The following is a 17541-nucleotide window of genomic DNA, read 5'->3' as shown; positions in this document are numbered from 1 at the left end:
CATTGTCTTTTGCTGTTCTTCCTATTGTCCTTTGCTTCTTCCTTTACTCTACAGCTTCCAGATGAAAAGAAACAATGTATATTGGAGAAAAAAAAAGTTTGTGCCTGAAACCCGGTGTCAGAAGTACAATTCATTACAACAAAAAATGTGCAAAATACAAACAAATATTAATAGATATTATAATTGTAGAAATCCAGTTGGATCCAGATAATGGTTGAGTAACTGGATGGCCTCATCTTTCAAATCTGTGTTTTTAGTGTATTTCTGCCCTTTGCATGATGTACTTAGTAAAAGTCGTACAAGGAACTAATGAACTGTGTATAAGGATGGGACGGTTTCAAGAAGTGAGGCCTCCTCAGGTAAAAATGTCCAGAGTGCAACTCCCTGCTTATGGCTGAAAGTGAGAAAGAATAAACGCTTCAATGTAACAGCAATTCTGTTCCTTTCAGTCCTGGCTCCAGAGTATGCCAGCCTCTCTGAGTCAAACACTTCATGTGTAAGAGGGCAGTGGCATACATCTGCACACGCCCCCACAGTTTTTTACATGGATCATATTTGTTTGAAAATTAACTACAGCTACTCTCAGGAAGTAACATATTTACCTGATACTCTTCAGAGTGTTTACTGCTTTGGTTTGTATTCCACAATGTATTTAGTATTTTACAGACTTTACACAAAACAGTGTCAAAGACCAGCCCTGATAAAGGGGTAATCTTTTTATCCTGCTACCCTGAACTTTCATCTTGCTTCCCTGGTACACCACTTGTGTTGTAAATTCCTTTACTGTTTTAATAGATATTTTACATTCCTTAGGCAGCAAACTAAGTTTAGACAACAGTAATTTTCTTGCTTACAAAACTATGCTGGAAAGGCTGGCAAATTATTACCAGGAGATCTTTTGAAGAAGCTATGTCCAAAAGTGAAATCCAATTGTGAGATGAGACTTTATTTAGATTCAACAAGTCTCTGTTTCAAATGTACTCATTATCCTTTTTTCTGTAGCGACAGCACTGACACGGCAAGAGAGAGGAATACTATGACACATAGGAATATTCTTATGTATCAGATGGTTATACCCTTCTATTTATGTTACGATACTCCCTGGAAAGCACAGACATAGACCAGAAACCCATCTGTATCAGTTTTCCTAAACTCCAGAATTCATGGGGGAGGAAACCTTATTTCTTAACGAACTTTACATATTTAGCAGCTTCAATATTTCCACTACTACAACAACTGAAAAATAGTAAAAATTAAAATATTAGAGATGCATTCAGTGTGAGTGAGCACTTACTTGGAAATCCTAATAATCAGAGAATATCATTGCCATTGGAAACAACCAAGTTAGCATATCCAGAAAGTATGACAGAAAAGCCTGTCACTCTATCAGCTTATCCAAACCTACACAATCCATGCGTGAAAAAGGAAGAGAAAAAAAAAGCAGCGTTTTATATATACACAGAATTCAGTAAGGATGACAGCAAATTTAAAGTTATAGAATATCCTGAATTGGAAGGGATCCACAAGGATCATCAAGTTCAGCTCCAGACCTTGCACAGGACAGCCCCAAGAATCACACCACGAGACTGAGAGCCTTGTCCAAATGCTACTTGAACTCAGACACACTTGTGCTGACTTCCCTAAGGAGCCTGTTCCAGTGCCCAGCCACCTTCCTAGGGAAGAAACTTTCCCTAATATCCAATCTAAACTTCCCCTGACTTAGTTTCACGCCATTTCTTCGGGTCAACTTGAAAGCTAGAATTACACACAAGCTTATGGATTGCTTCCTTTTTGAGTTGCAGTTGACAAGATTAATAACTGGATCTTAAACATTTGTCTAGCTTTTTCATCACCCATAGACAAGGGGTCTCATCTGATTTTAAAAGAGCGGGCTTTAATTTCTTTTTGTTTTATGGTAATTTGTATGTACATTAGGGTTTAATTTCCCCTTCATTCCCACAGTCTTGTGGAGAAGTATTTTACACAAAACACCCCAAAACCAAGAGCATCATCTCCTGAACAGAGGTATGTGGTTGTGTGTGTGAAGAGAGGCACTCACCAATTTTCTGGCATCATTTATTTAATTAAGCAGTCCTGTCACAGAACCATTTAGATTGGAACAGACCTCTAAGATCAGCGAGTCCAACTGTTAATCCAGCACTGCCAAGTCCAGCACTAACCATGCCCATAGACAGGCTGCACTCGACCTCACCACAAGCGTGCTGCAAGGGCCCGAGGGAGCAGAGCCGCACCCGAGGGCAGCGATGGACGTGACACGGCATCCCCGTCTCCTCCCCTGCCTGTGCCCAGCACGGCAGTGCCTGACCCCCCCGGAGCGGGAAACGCCGCGGCCTCACCGCGTCCCACCGAGACGCCAGGAGCTGAGAGCGCACAGCCGGGGGAGGCTCGGGGAGGGTCCCTCGCCCCGCACAAGCCCGCCCAGCATGGGCAGTCTCCTTGGGCGGGCCCCCACGGACTCCGGGCACCCCGGCTCCTCCTTCTGTAGGGCCTGCCAGCCGCAGGCCGGCGCTCCGGGTATGACTTACCACAGACAGCGAGCGGAGGCAGCCCTGCGAGCGAGCGACTGACCACCCACCCTCGCTCGCCCCCTCTCTCCCTCCCTCCCTCTTCCTCGTTCGCCACCGCCCCCACGCAGTCGGCGGCAACCCCAGGTGCCTGTCCGGGCTGCCCCCAACGCACAAGCCAGGGGGGAAAGCGCCTGCTCCTTCTGTCCCAGGAAGCCGCCTGTGCTCTCCCACCGCCCCAGTCACCGCCCGCGGCACGCAGCGAGGTGGGGTTGACGGGGAGAACGAGGCGGCCCCGCGCCCTGTCCCCGCCCGCGAGGGGCGGTGCTGCCGCTGGGGACCCGCCGGGCCCGCCCCCGCTCCCTGCCCGCGGCCCCTCGGCGGGGCGGTGCCGGGCGGGGCGGTGCCGCCCCTCGCGTCAGCGGCCCCTGCGCGGCGGGCGGGGAGGGCACGGGAGTCTCGGCGCTGCCGCGGCGGGAGAGGCACCGGTGGGGCCGGCGGTGGCGGCGGCTCCTCACGGGAACAAAGCGGGGGCGGCGCGGCCACACGGTGAGAGCTGGGTGAGGGACGGGGAGGGAGCGGCGCTCGAGCTCCCCGGGGACCCCCGCGCCCCCCGAGGGGTGGCTCGGTGCGGCGGAGGGGCCGCGGGCCCGACCCCTCCCTCTCTCTGGCGAGCGCCTTGGGGCGGGGTGACAGCGCCGTGCCCCCCGCCCGCCCCCGCCTTCCGGGGAGCCGTCCCCGCTCGCCCCGTGTCCCCGCAGGGACCCCTGCGCGGCGTCCGCCCGCCTGCGGGTCGCTGTTCCCCCGGGGAGCAGGGGAATATAAAGCAGTGAATCGGGGAGGCGGTCCGGGCGCGGAGCCCGAGAGCAGGTAGGTGCGGGACGAGAGCCCAGGGAGCTGGGGGAGCCGCTCCCGCAGGCGGCTGCGGAGGCTGGGGGGAGGCGCTCAACTTCGCCCGGTGCTGGGCACTACCGAGCTCAACAAGCCTTTTTCTGCCCGTGAAGCATCCTGGTGTGACTTCTCGCAGAATGCTTTTTTTTTTTTTTTTTTAGCGGGGCTCTTAAGTGGTGTTTGTTTTTTAGCCCACTCCCTTTTCCCAGCCCCTCGCTGCATAGACTGGAGCTGGCTAGAGGCTCGCCCCTGCCTCTGTGGCTGCATACGCAGCGCTCGTGTTGTCCTAACGATATGGCAGTAGCACTTCCTGCTGTAAATCACTTCGCGATAGTTTTTGAAGCGCTTCTTAAAGGCGGCACTGTAATGAACCTCCTTGTCAGGCTTGTGGTAAGCTTAAAGCCTTGTGAGCTGGAGGCTGTTTTCAAGGCTGAGCTATGTAATGTGCTGCAGTACTTTTCATAGAAAAGGTAGAAATGTGCTCCACTGTTGGCTTAGTGTTGGCATAAATGTAATTCCCCTTCCTATGACCTGTTGGTGTAGGCTCTGTGGTCTTGGACCCCGTTGTAGTTACCTTTGCCATCTTCTTGTTGTGAACAAAGGCTAATCTCAAATGTTCAGAGAGACTGATGTATTAAGAACTCTGAAAAGTAAGCTTTATTATACTGCTGTACTGGGGATAGCTCTTTGTTCTGGAATAATTTGAGAAAATCACTCAGACTGAAATTTATGGGGACTTGAATTTAAAAACCTTAGCTGTTAGCAGTTGTTAAAATATTTTAAATAAATAGATACATTAATGTGGATTGCTATTGCTATATTCATGTTTCGTTTATTGAAAATATCTACTGAATTAGTCTAGTGGTCTCTTATTTTGCTCTTTGTATGAACATCATCATAAAATGGTCTTGATGACTCTTCTTCCAGCTTATTAACGCCTTTTTCCCTCAAAAAATTTTAGAGCACGGTCCGAAGAGGAATGGATGTAACATGATACCCTTGCAGTGCTCAAAACACACAAATTCTGCTAAGATTTGTTTTTTCATTAAGTAATACAAGGAAAATGGATGAATCGGCTTTGCTGGATCTGTTGGAGTGTCCTGTTTGCTTAGAACGCCTTGATGCTTCTGCAAAAGTCTTGCCTTGCCAACACACATTTTGTAAACGCTGCCTGCTGGGCATTGTGAGCTCTCGCAATGAGCTGCGATGTCCAGAGTGCAGGACTTTAGTGGACTGCAGTGTTGATGAACTCCCCAGTAATATTTTGCTTGTCAGACTACTGGATGGCATCAAACAGAGGCCTCGAAAACCCAGCGCTGGCAGTGGGACTGCTGGCACAAACGCTTTAAGGGTCCCCATCAGCACTGTAGCTAATTGCGGATCGAAGGACCTGCAGAGCTCCCAAGTTGGACAGCCGCAAAGGGTGCAAGCACGGAGCCCTCCTGTTAGGGTAAGTACCTGTCCCGGTTTGTCTGGACAGTACTACGTGGTGACAGAATTTTGTTGCATTCCTTTATTTTCCTGCACCATTTCAAAACAGCTGATGGCCTCTGCTTCAGGATAAGGGCAGTCAGATAGTTAATACACCATGTATCACCAAAATGTGATTTTGAGAATTGCTGTAGATTACTAGCAAAGCACATCAGTGTTCCTATCAGTGTTGGTTTCATGTTATGTAGATACTAATAATGCTTCCTTATTAAAACTCTCAGTTTTTGAGGCAAGAAGAAATCCTTAACTGTCCTATTAAAAGACAGTCAAATAGAGCAATGTAACTTACGTTGAAAGCTTAAGTTATTGTTAAGGATAGAGATCTTGTGAAGAGCATTTGAAATTGTTTTTAGTTTGTCAGCTGTAAGACTAGAGATTTCATTTTGGCTCATGCACTTTCTGAAATGATTCTTACAATCAGTAAATTTCCTTTGAGTTAGACATAACAAGTGTTAAACATGAGCAGAGAAGTTTTGCCACTGGCTTATAAGTACCTACATTTTTACTTTCTTTCCTTCAAAAAGAAATTTTTGAATTCCTGCAATCTGCTAAATTATTTGCACTCTCAGTCCTCATCATTTCTTTAATTAGTTTTTCCTCAAGTATTTTTTCTAGGGGATTTGGAAGATCTATGTACCATGATGGGAAGACATTGCCTTCTTTCTATACTCTAATTCCTTCCTAAGAGCTGTGCAACCTGTATACTCTGTCATAACTTATAATCAAGACTCACTAGCCTAATTTATTCATTATTCATATTCATTCTAGAAGCTATGTCAGGAAATGTAGTTTTTTGAGATGGCAGACCTCTGTTTTATTGAATGACAAAGCAGGACAGGTTCTCTGAAAGGTTTTGCTGCCCAATTTGTGATGCGTGCATATTTGAGTTCCTGTGTTTGAAGTGAAGTTTCTGAATGGTTTAGGTGGTCTCTGTCTTGTGGAGTTTGATTTTTATGAAATGTCTTAAGGAGTTCCAAGAAGAGGACTTGAACCTGTTTTTGGCAGAACTTGTCTTTATTTTAAAGTGTATCTGAATTATTTAGTTTACTTACCCAGGGAAAGAAGCCTAACACTGATTTTCCTCAGTTGTACTTAACATGATTGGAATCTCTCCAAAAGATCTTTGATACACCTCTTAAGTTTACATAAGGATTTTAAATCCAGTTTTCCATTAGGTGATACTGCTTTCTCTACTTGCTAGAGATCTCGTTAGGTTCTTTACTTTAGAATATAGGAATTATAATTATCAACCCACTTCCTGCTAATGAGTTTTATTTTGTATCTATATTAATGGGTAAGAAGAGAAGGTGATCTGTGGGGGTTTTGTGTTAGTGGTTTGTTTTTGTGTTTTTGGTGAGTTTTCACGTTCTTTGGTGAGAACGTAGAATCCTTAAAAAGTACTGCAAAGATGCATCAGCAGTATCAAAACCAATCTGGTCTTCTCCAGAACTTGAAGGTGTTTAATCATGATACCTTGCATTTGCAAATGCTCTTAAAACAAAAACTGTTATGATTTGTTTATATATTTTTGTGTTGACCTTTGTACATAACGGGGTATTTTCGGAGACTGCTTCTCCTCCCAAAAGGTTTCTGGTGTAGCACTGTACATTAAGGACTGTACTTCAGACTTTCTTAAAGCCTTATTAGACAAAATAATATGGAATATTCTCTCTCTTTTTTTAATGTTCTATAATATCCTGTTTTGCAGCATTTGCATTTCCAGATGTTGCTCAGAGTAGAGAGTGATAACTCATGGAAGGTTGCTTCAGCTTATTGGTTCTGCTGTACTGTGTGTCATTAAAACTGTGACCATATGCATTCCTCCTGCAATTAACTGATACCCAGTGTATATTAGTGATGGTTTTCAGTGTTTTACAAGAAGTTTTATTCCATCTTTGGTTTTGGAGTTTCACAGGCATTCTTCTGCCTTCTTTCCTTTGGGAGACAGGGAAAGATGATGATCTCATCATTTGTCCACTTTGTCCAGAGTCTTTTTTACTAGGAAGCCAGTACTTTTAAGAACATGAACCGACTTCAGGAAGGTGGAGATATGAACTACTTTTCCATTTTATATATGAAAAGTGGTTTTGAAAAAAAAAGTCCAGAAAGCAAAATGCCACTTTAATGGACAGTGTTGAAGTGAATGCCCTATTTGTTTTGCTAACTCTAGCATAAAGATGCTTGCAAATACAGTTCCTCTCTGGGAGTTGAAGAGGAAAATCTGTTTCTAGATGAGTGGCAGAGTCAGATTTCCTAAACTAATTTTGCTGAAGGGGAATTAGTAAATGAAAGTTGCTGTTATGTTAAATGAAGTGAATGTGGATGGAGGCTGTCAAGTAATAAACATTCTGCTTATACACTGAAGTAATACTAAGCTCATAAATGCCCTTTCAGAGAATGCCATAATTTTCAGAAAAGGTTAATACAGCATGTACTGCAGCATGATTTCCTGAACTGTATCAATGACTGTGGAGTGGCCAGCCCTGTTATTGCACAGTATATTGCGTTCTCTGCATGTATGTGGTGACACATGGCAATAAATAAACAAATGGCTCCTTGAGTCTTAAAACTAATGAAGCTGGGTGGGTGGTGGGGATTAACAAATCTTGTGCCTAGTGTCTCTGCCACTACAGTAACCCTATTTCTTTCTGTAACCTCTGTGAGCTTTCACTGCTGTAAGGACAGGTGCTCTGTGCAAGTTCTTAATCTATTTTGTTCCCCTGCTGTTTTGATGTATAAAGCCTTCTGTGCCTTTCCCTGGTACAGGCTGGACAAAGGCAGCAGCATCCTGCTGTACTTGATGGAAAACTTGTGTTTGCTGTCTGCCCAGCAATTCTGTTCTAGGCAGCCAGCTTGCCTGGGAGAACAAATAAAATAGTTATACGCATACTGCAGCTTCCTCTCTGGTATGGATGCTGATTTAATGCTTTTCTCCTTTTTTTTCAAGTGAAAACCTTCAGCTAGGTTGACAGCTTAGAAAAGCTGTAAGAGCCACAGCCTACTGTCAAATCTGCTTGGGACTGGTCATCAGGAGCAAGTTAGTGAGGGCTCTTGAGAGACTGCATGATCACATGAGCCTTGTTTCTTTTAAAAGAGCATTCAAAAATGTTAGGGTCCATCCTTTTATGTTTATGCTCATGTTATTAATTTTTCATTTTCCCTGAGTATGTCAAACAAGAATTATCTGAAGTTCCTTATGGCGCTTTTGCAAGGGTATGCATATTGCAGGAGTCTTAAATGTAGCTGTGTGCCTGAGTTGCTAGATGTTGGAGAGCTGTTCTCTCCTAGATAGATTTAAGATGATCCACTTTTAACTTTTCCTTTGAATTTGTATTTGCCTAAGACATACGAATTCTCCCTCTAGTTTGTTTATAGTTCAAATTTCTGAAGTTAGGGCTATCTTTTCCACAGAACCTAGAAGAGAGTTATCTAAATAGTCTGAAATCTTATCATTGTTGAAAATATTTTGTAATAAGATTTTCAGATGTTTTCTGGACCAAATGTAGGCAGGAAGAGCTAACAGAAGAATTCAAATGACCTCCATTAATAAAAGGAAAGCATGAAAAGTTGGCCATTCCTAATAGAGTTAGTGCTTTTGGTGAAAAAGAATTGATGGTGTAATTTGAGTACATTACACTGTATGTCAGTGGAAAATCGTATCAAGATTCATTGTATCTTATCAAGATACAGTGCAATGTGAAAATCCTAAAGCTTTTCCCTTTTTTGTTGTTTTTTATTCTGGAAAGCCCTAGAAACCTCTGGAGATACCATTCTTGGTGAAGTCGACTTGAAATGAGAGGGTAAACAATCATTACAGGCTATGGGAAAATGCTCCTTTAGGTGTTAAAGGGGGCTAGAGCCACTAGTATCTGAGCATCTGAGTTGTTTGAGATAAATTCTTTTATACTGTGGAGGAAAGAAAAACCCACTAACAGGAGATTGTTCCATGAGTTTCTGCTAATGCTTAGTAGTTTTGCTGTGTCGTGTAAACCCGTGCATCCATTTTCATGTGTGTTTAACAAGGAAAGCAGTAGTAAAATTTTAAGTTCCCGTATCCATACTGCTGCAGCAGTGGTCATTTGTGATCCAGTAGGCTTTCCTGGGAACTGCTGAATGTCAGAAAGGAAAATAAATGGAGCCAGGTTTTCCTGTAGCCATGGTGTTTTACCTTGCCACATATCTTGGGGCAGTAGGGACAGTGGGCCACCTTCTGATCTGTGTGGACTTAAGCAGGTTGGGCTTCTCTGTCAGACTCAATGGATGGTGTAAGCAGTCAGTTTTCTTTCATCCTAACCACCCTGGAGAAGAGAGCTCAGAGTGCAGCTCTCACTGTTTGACTGTTGAGCAGGTTGCAAAAAACTGAGAGGAGCCAAAACAACTGCTGCTTTTGTAGTCATGGCACTTGCTGGCCTATGGAGATCCTGGCAGAACTTAGATATCAAAAGAAACCTCTTAGGCTAGAAAATAAGAATAGGACTGAAAATGTGCATTCATAGATCAATAACTTTATTACATTATTGTAAATAAATATGCGGATCACCAAGCATAGCAGCAGGCGTAGATTGGAACAGATGTTTAAATCATCTTGGAACAAGAGTTAGTGGAATAAAATGGTACATAGAAATGTATCAGTAAAGGTCTGCTGGAGGGATGTTCTTAGAGGAGGTTCTCATTGTTATAATAGATCAGATTGTAAAGTATACCCATTTAAGGGAAAAAGTAGTTGTAGAAATATGCAAAAAACAGTGGGTAATGCAGTTAGTTCCATGATTGTTATTTGTGATGGTAGGCTGGAGAATCGTGCCATCATACTTGATGGTACCTGATTTTTAGCTGACCGCCCCAACCAAAAGGATATTCCATACATGTGGAATCATGCTCAACATATAAATCTGGGGAAAGAAGAAGGAATGGGAAGTTCCCAAGTAACATTTGAGAATCTGGAGGTAGACAACTATTCATGTTCTGGAGTGATCATTAGAAAATATTTTGTGAAGTCTTTGTAAATCACATGTGCATGCTTTTGTTTCATTTCATGCATGTGGAGGTATCAGATTCTGCTTTTATGTTTACAATTGCTTGTACAATTTTAATTACTGCTGTGTAACACTCTCGTATCTTATGTGAAACTAGAGAAAATTTAATGGAGATCATAAATATAAAAGGAAAGTAGACTGACTCTCATGATGTTAATGTGTTCCCTTTCAGACGTAATAATTAGATAGAGAAGGAGGATAAGCAAAAGGAAGAACTGTCTCTGTATCTAAAGGCATTGGGCTAGGATTGAGAGCTTCCGGGCTCAGTTCCTGGCTTTGCTACAAACATCCCTTATGACCTTGCACAGAGTTACTCAAAGCTCTTTGTGCCTCTGTTTCCCATCTGCAGATATGACTGAGAGTACTTTCTTTGTTTGACTCACTATTTAGACTGTATACTCTCCAGGGCAGGCATTGACGTTTTTTTTAATTTTGGACGTGTCCATGGGTGTTTTACAATGGTTCTACAGTCTCCATTGAGGTCAGTATATCCTGCTGTTAAATCATTGACTTCCACATTACTGGAGAACTGTTCATAATCCATTTCCTGTCCCAAAGATGGTGCAATGCTTAGTGTCACGTTGTTAAGAGGATTTAATTTTGTTTGGATGTTTAATAGAAAATCACATGAGTACGTCAGTGAGGAAAAGCCAGACACTTGAAACATCTGTGGAAGTGGTAGTCCACCCTTCAGCTAGGGAAATCTGCATGGGACTGGCACACTGTTGTGTAGATTTAAGTGTGTTTTGAAAAGAATAAGAAGAGCATATCTAATGTGAATTGTGTTGGTAATACAGAAATGCTTAATTCCATACTTCAAACCTGCATAGCTATCTTGAACCTGCCAATTAACATTAATCTGCTTGATAAAATATCTGTCAAACTAGTGTAATCCCTTTTTTTGAAAAAACAATTAGGTTTTGAAGTAAACTGATCTATAAACTAAAAAAGAAGTCTACATTATTTACATGTGATACTGAAATCTGAAATCCCTTTTAAATTTGTTTACAAGCTTTTTTGTTGTTTTTTTGTGTATTAGTGGAAGATACTGTTGTATAGTTGCTTTGTCTTCATGTGGAAGAGGGGTGTCTCTATTTCCCTTCATTTTCCCGTTAATATTCCTCCATTTATGTAGATTTGTTTAAAACCCCCTACATGAAATAAAATGGTGTCTTTTTTTCCTCCACTTTAATGTGGCCAGTGAGTTGCAGGTTATTGCTGTACTCAAAAAGCTTTGATCATTCAGAAAATTTTAACTTCTGCATAAAAAGTCTCAAGCCCTTACTTTTAATGGGCTTGTGAAGGGAAGCAGTTTTTTTTAGAGAGAATAAAAGTCCTTGAATTTTGTCTCATATTACCACAAAAATCAAATACCAGTAAAATTGCTTTACATAGGGGATCCAGGATCTGGTTAGAAAAGTCAGTCAGTAGTGCTGTTGCTGTGCTTCTCTGTGCATAGTGTCTGGCTTTCTGCAATGCGTTCAGTGGCTTAATAGGAATCAAGTATGGTATGGAGAGCTGAAGGGGCTGGTTGAGATGGGGTCAGCTAGAAATCCTTCTTCTCCCCTCTAATTGAGTGAAATGGTTTTTAATGGAACTTCAGTGTTTAGTGCATGGACAGGAACTGTAGAAAACAAAAAGCCTTAAACTGCAGCTGTGATAATAAAACTGGAAACTTGTTATGATCAGTTGTTTGTCTTTCTTTTGGTGAACTTCCCCATGCAGTGCATTTGGCCTTCTCCATATGATACGCCTAACACCTTCCTTGGTCTTTTCTTTGGCTCCATTGTCCTTTATTCAGACATTCTCCTGCCTCTGATCTTACTGTACTACTTCCAAGAAAAAGAAAACATACAATTTTCTTACCTCTTGTGTCCCATTTGTCCTTGACTGTGTCAGACATAAGGAACAAAAAATAAACAATAAGAAAGAAAATTTTCTATTGAAGTATGTGGACTATGTACAGTCTTGTAGTATATATTACTAAGATCTGCCAAATACATGAAGAGCATAAAGTATAAGTTAATATTACTGTATTGCCCCCCTCTTGGGGTTTTTCTTCCTTTTTTCTTTTTCTTCTTCTCCTTTAAATCATTTACTATATCCTCATCCTAGTGTGGGCAAGAATGTGTCTCAGTAATTAAAGCTGAAATATCATCTGGTCAGCCCTGTTCATGCATACACTTTGTTACTGCCTTCACAGAAGAAAAGTGTGCATCTATTAAAGCTCATTTCCTGTCAGATCCCTCTGTGTTAGACAGAAAAACTCATCTTGGAAAATCAGCAGTGAATTCTTGGGTCAGTTGAACAAGATCAAATTCTTTGCTTTTCTTTTCACGTCACCAAATCAAATCAAAGTCTTTTTGGAGAGCAGGTTGTTTTTTTTTTTTTTACTGAGAATTGCTGCTTTGAGGTGAGCTGGATTAATTTTAGAAAGCAAGTGGCCCTGAGGTGGGAGAGTCACACATCCAAGTGCTCTTTTCTGCACCCCTTATCTTTCTTAGGTATAGAGGGGAAGATGACAGCACTGTCCTCTGACTGTCAGACTGAACACTGAGACTCATCCTGGTTAGAGCCTTGCTGTACTGAGCATGTCACGTATCCCTTTCTCTTGGAGATTGCCGGAGTTGCCATGCAGTTTGGGTGCAGAACCCGAGCTGGTCAGCACAGAGGCAGTTGGTTAAGTCTGTTTTCATATTTGCATCCTCTAAAACATCAGGAGATCTTTGAGACTCAGAAAGATGCTCTGGAGATAAGGGAAATCACTCCAAAGAGAAGAATCCTTTAGGCATGGGATGCTTATTTACATATGTTTAAAATGTCATTCAGTGTTTCCTGGAAACCTACAGGTTTGGATTCTCCAGTTGTAGGAAAAGTGAAACACAGAAGTCAATGTTTCATTTACAGACACTGTTGCCAAAGTTTCTCAGAATCTGAGGCTGCTATGTTCATGAAAGTCAACTGTGGTGTATGTGGGCAATTCACTGTACCCTTATAGGCTTAGGGCTGTAACTCTCATTTTACTCTTGTGGCATTCAAGTATGTGATTTATTGTCCAAAGTTAAGTTTTTGTAGTGTAAGAGTATAAACACTTCAGAATTTTAAGTATTTTCTTGTCTAGGTCTTTGTTCCTATCTTATTTGGCTCTTGATTAATCCCCTCTGCCCCCCCCCCCCCCCATCACCATAAGCACTTAAATTTTCAAGTGTTAAAAAGCCAGAACCTGCAAGAGTGTGTTTGATCTCCTACAAATGAGGACAAGATTCTCTTGTGCGCCATCCCTCTCGCACAGTAATTCTGTTTGAAATATTGCTGATATGCTCAACCTTCCACACCTAATTTTTTTAAATTGGGTTTTTTTTTTGGTGTGGTTTTTTTTTTGTTTTGCTTTATTTTTTTTTAAATTAAACTAAAAGCTCTGTTCTGGTCTTTAGCTGTTCTTTCTATCTTCCTTGATTTTTCAGAGCCAAATTTTTTTTTTTTTTTTTTAATTAAACTAAAACCTCTATTCTGGTCTTTAGCTGTTCTTTCTATCTTCCTTGATTTTTCAGAGCCAAATATAGATAGTCCATTTTTATATTCTGTAAGCGTGCAAAGTATAATTTTATAGTTTCTAGCTGGGAAGTATGCTATTAATCATATATTCATTTTGATCAAAGGTAAGCATTTCAGTGTTGTTTAAATATTAATATAGATATCATTCTACTTCTCTCTAAAGTGAAGGATTGATGCCAGTGCTGCTCAGAAGATAAGCCTGGCATCAAGTGTCCTGTTGGACTCTGTAACTCTTGAAGTGCTCCTCAGTCTTTAGCATTTCTTTGTTAATAAAACTGATTTTATTTCATTGCATTAGTGTTGCAGAAAGATAACTCCGCTTGTGTATATTACCTCTCTTGACTTCCTCTTCTCAGCATCTAAGCTTTCAAAATATACATGTGCACTGAAAGCTTTTTAAAGAACTGAACCACTGTTTTACCTTGTGTGAACCACAGTTCTACAAGACAAGCTTTTAAAAAGCTCTGTTTAAAGACAAAAGTACTCATTTCCACCAGACTTTCAAGCTGCTGAACTCAGGAGAAGGAATGTAGTCTTACTTGCATGGAGGTGGCAGAACATCAATACTGAGTAGTTTGAAACATGTCTCTTCAATTATTCTTTATTGGTATGCTATCTTAGCCCTTTAGGTTATAGTCTCTATTTTACTTATATTCAAGAAAAATGTGTAAGCATGAAGCACTTCTGACTTTAAAAAGTGTTAAAATGAAAAATAGTCAAAGATAATCAGATGACGATCTGAGTTGGCATATATAGGGCATAGCTGTTCTAGAAGCTTACTTTAAACAAATCCAGTGAAGTTGAGTTCACTGCACTGTGGTAATGTGCCCCTGAGTAGCGCAGAAGCTTTTATTCTGAAGCCAAGCTTGCTAAAAAAATCAGTGTCTCATGGACCTTCACTTGTTCGTGTGTACCAGTGCCCTTCTATCTCACATGGTCTTTCTCATGAGCTAGATAAAGAGGGGAGACTCTTAAATCTTATCCACACTAGCAGACTTAAGCCATTTTCAAAACCTGTTTAATTTAACACAGTTTTAAATCCACAGCCTTATTAAGTTAACAAGCCTTCAGCCTTGCCACCAGGTTCTGTAATCCTCTTAGGTCTTGGGACTAAGCAGGGCAGGGATAGTCAATAAGCAGATGAATAGATAATCTTTCAGAAGACAGATCTAAAAATTGGGAAATGCTGATCTGAATTTCCATTCGCTATATACACTACCACAGAACTTACAACTTGAGGAAAAAGTTGAAATGACTATCACTTTGTTTGGGGGAAGAAGAGTGAATAAAGGGTTTTTAAAAGAATGCATTAATTCCTGGTTTGCAATGCAATAAAATTAGGTTAAATTTTAAATATAGAATGAGGTAGATAAAAATAACAGTTTGTTTCCTTGCCATTGTGCATATGCAAATTAAAATCTCCTTGTGGTTGTTTCACAAGCTATTTTTGAAAATCTTTCAGGCAATCAGGAGTCTATGGACCAGAATTTAAAGAACACAAAGAACATTATGCTGATAATGTGTCCTTGGCCACCACTGCAGTCTGCATATTGCTTCTGTTCAGTTTTGGCTCTTCTAACACTACTGAGCCTAAGCTGTGTTTGTCTCCTGAGCATAGCTCCTGAAGTAGTGGAGTTGGAGGAATTTAAAAAAGGCAGTATATAGTGGAAGAATTCAGCCTAACATGAGGATTCCTGCCAGACATGTTCACACAGCACCAGAGGAGGAACAGAGGAAGTGGATCATAGAATCATTAATGTTGGAAAAGTCCTCCAAGGTCATCAAGTCAAACTTTTGACTGAATATCAGTATGACCACTAAACCATATCATGAAGTGCCACATCTACTTGTTTTTTGAACACTTCCCAGGGCTGGTGATTCCACCACTTGCCTGGGGAACTTGTTCCAATGTAAGATTCAAACCAGGTCCAGGAAGGAGAGGGAAAGTGTGACCCTCTGTTTGGAGGGGGTGGCAGAAGAGCTGAGCTAGGCTTGAGGCATGAAAGCAATCACTTATCTCATTGAAAGGGTGGGAGAAGGCCTCTGGGAGGAGATGGCTGAAAAGTGGAGAAATTTCGGTACTGAGGGGTGATAAAGACTCAAATGGTCAAGTAATAAGAAAGGAAGAGGGACAGTGGTGTTGAGAAAAAATGAACTGTGGTAGTAGGCTTGGAACATAGCAATAGACCAATTAGATAAAATATTACAGAGGAAATGGGATCAAGCAAATGACTCTTGGCTCACTGGAATTGAATTAGAGACTTGGTGAGGGGGAAGTGCTGCAGGAGCAAGTTGAAGAGGTAGCTTGATTTTTGAGGAAGGTTTTGGAGAGCATTAAAATAGAAAAGTTGCTATGGAGGTGTTGGCTAGACAAGAGGTGAGAAAGAAATTTAAGTGTGTTGACTCACATGCTATCTCATTTCCTTCAGTATGTGTGTATTTGAACACTGTGTATTTTATTTGTCATTGTTTATTTTGTAATAGTGTGTCATGTATTATGTGACATTTAGACTAGTACAGTTCCAAAGTGGTTGAAGAACTTCCATTCAGGACTTTGAGGATTACTTCTGGCATATCTCTCAAGCACTTTGAGATTCTTCACAGAATTCTGAAAATGTCTGTTTCATTACTAATAATGTATTTTCATTGTTCTTACAGAACCAGTAAAGATACAAATTCTAATATTTCGTTCAATGAACTCAAAAAGAATATAGGAAAAGGGGGGCTAGTGTCCTAGGAATTGCTGGAAAATGGAAGAATATTATCTAAGAAGGAAGAAAAAATAAACATAATCTGTGACTATTTTGATTTGGTGGCATTTTCTTTCATCTTGCTTCTATGTTTCCTCAGTCTTCTGTCTTTTCCTTCAGTTAGTAATAACTAAAAATAAAGATTTAAACATTATGCTAGCCTTACAGAGCATGGTCACAATCTATTCTTTTGAATTCAGTCGTGATGATAAGAAGAATGGATTTTATGGTACATGTTCTCCAAGCAAAACAAAGGAATATTTTCAGTATGTTTTTGTTCTGTTGGAGCAGCTCACCTTTGTGTAATACTGTTAAAAGGAGAACTATCTTTCCAGAACTATCTTTTCAAAATATATTATTTTTGTTCTGTAATGGGGATTTGTGTTTGCTTTTACTTTAACTAATAAGGGAATTGGTTTTTCAGTGCCAAAATAGAATACTGGGCTGTTTCTGGAAATGGGTTCCCAAAGTAGTTTACAATTTCAATAAAGTTTATCTTCTTGTACCGAAACCTCTGAATCCAGAAAGAAACATAAGTGTCAAGGAAAACTTATTTCTGACTTCAGCTCATGTTGTGGGTTTATGCTCTTTTCTCAGGAAATGATGCTTTTTCATATATTCAATTCAGAATTGTGTTGATTGCCACAGGGAACTGATGTCATTTATGCTTTCTATTTTTTTTTATCACGCTACCATTTAATGGTAGCGTGAAAGACATCAAAATTTATTTTAAATGGCATAGAAGAGAAACTGATTATTCTCTGCAGTCTGTACAAAGGTAGTGTGGGTTTTTTATTTAAAAATAAAATACTAAATGCTATGTCTTACACAGTTAAATAAGAAATATTCATAATTGCATATGTAGTGATTGATAGGGAGAGGTTTTTGGTTTTTTTTAAGTTTAATACTTGTTTCAGATTTTCTGAGTTTGCACTAAAGGAATCCAAGAAAGAAGGGGGTATGAGTTAAACCAGCTCAACTGTCAGGAAGTGCTTATTCCTTTTTTTCCCTGCAGCAATCAGAAATGTACGTAAAAAGTGCCATTTTAAAAATATTCTCGGAGTAAAATTTTATGTAATGTGGCATCCTTATTCCTTTCAGAGATTTTGAAATGTCTGCAGTTAGGCTCTACCACACAGTTCCTTATTTTTTGATGTTGTTGGGAGTTACATGAGTTACTGAGATAGATTGGTTCATGAAGTTTGTGCCTGTTTTCTTGGGGTTTGTAGGCTGTGGTTGCCTAGGTGGGTGTATATTTTTGTCTGAAGTGTACTGCTCAGCTCACAAGTAAGA

General features: G+C 40.8%; 1 protein-coding gene across 1 annotated transcript in view; it reads left to right on the top strand.

Moving 5' to 3' along the window:
• Positions 1-2989: 2989 nt before the first annotated feature.
• SH3RF1 (SH3 domain containing ring finger 1) overlaps positions 2990-17541 on the top strand; it is an 85013-nt gene continuing 70461 nt past the window's right edge. Inside the window, exons 1-2 of the mRNA XM_082281413.1 lie at positions 2990-3074; positions 4378-4866. Coding sequence (XP_082137539.1) covers positions 4480-4866 — 387 coding nt within the window. The 5' untranslated portion in view covers positions 2990-3074; positions 4378-4479. The remainder of the gene's footprint in view (positions 3075-4377; positions 4867-17541) is intronic.

Source organism: Coloeus monedula (genome assembly GCF_965178545.1).
Source record: "Coloeus monedula genome assembly, chromosome: 5".
Lineage (NCBI taxonomy): Eukaryota > Metazoa > Chordata > Aves > Passeriformes > Corvidae > Coloeus > Coloeus monedula.
The sequence above is the reverse complement of the archived record's forward strand: the minus strand, read 5'-3'. Positions and strand labels throughout refer to the sequence as shown.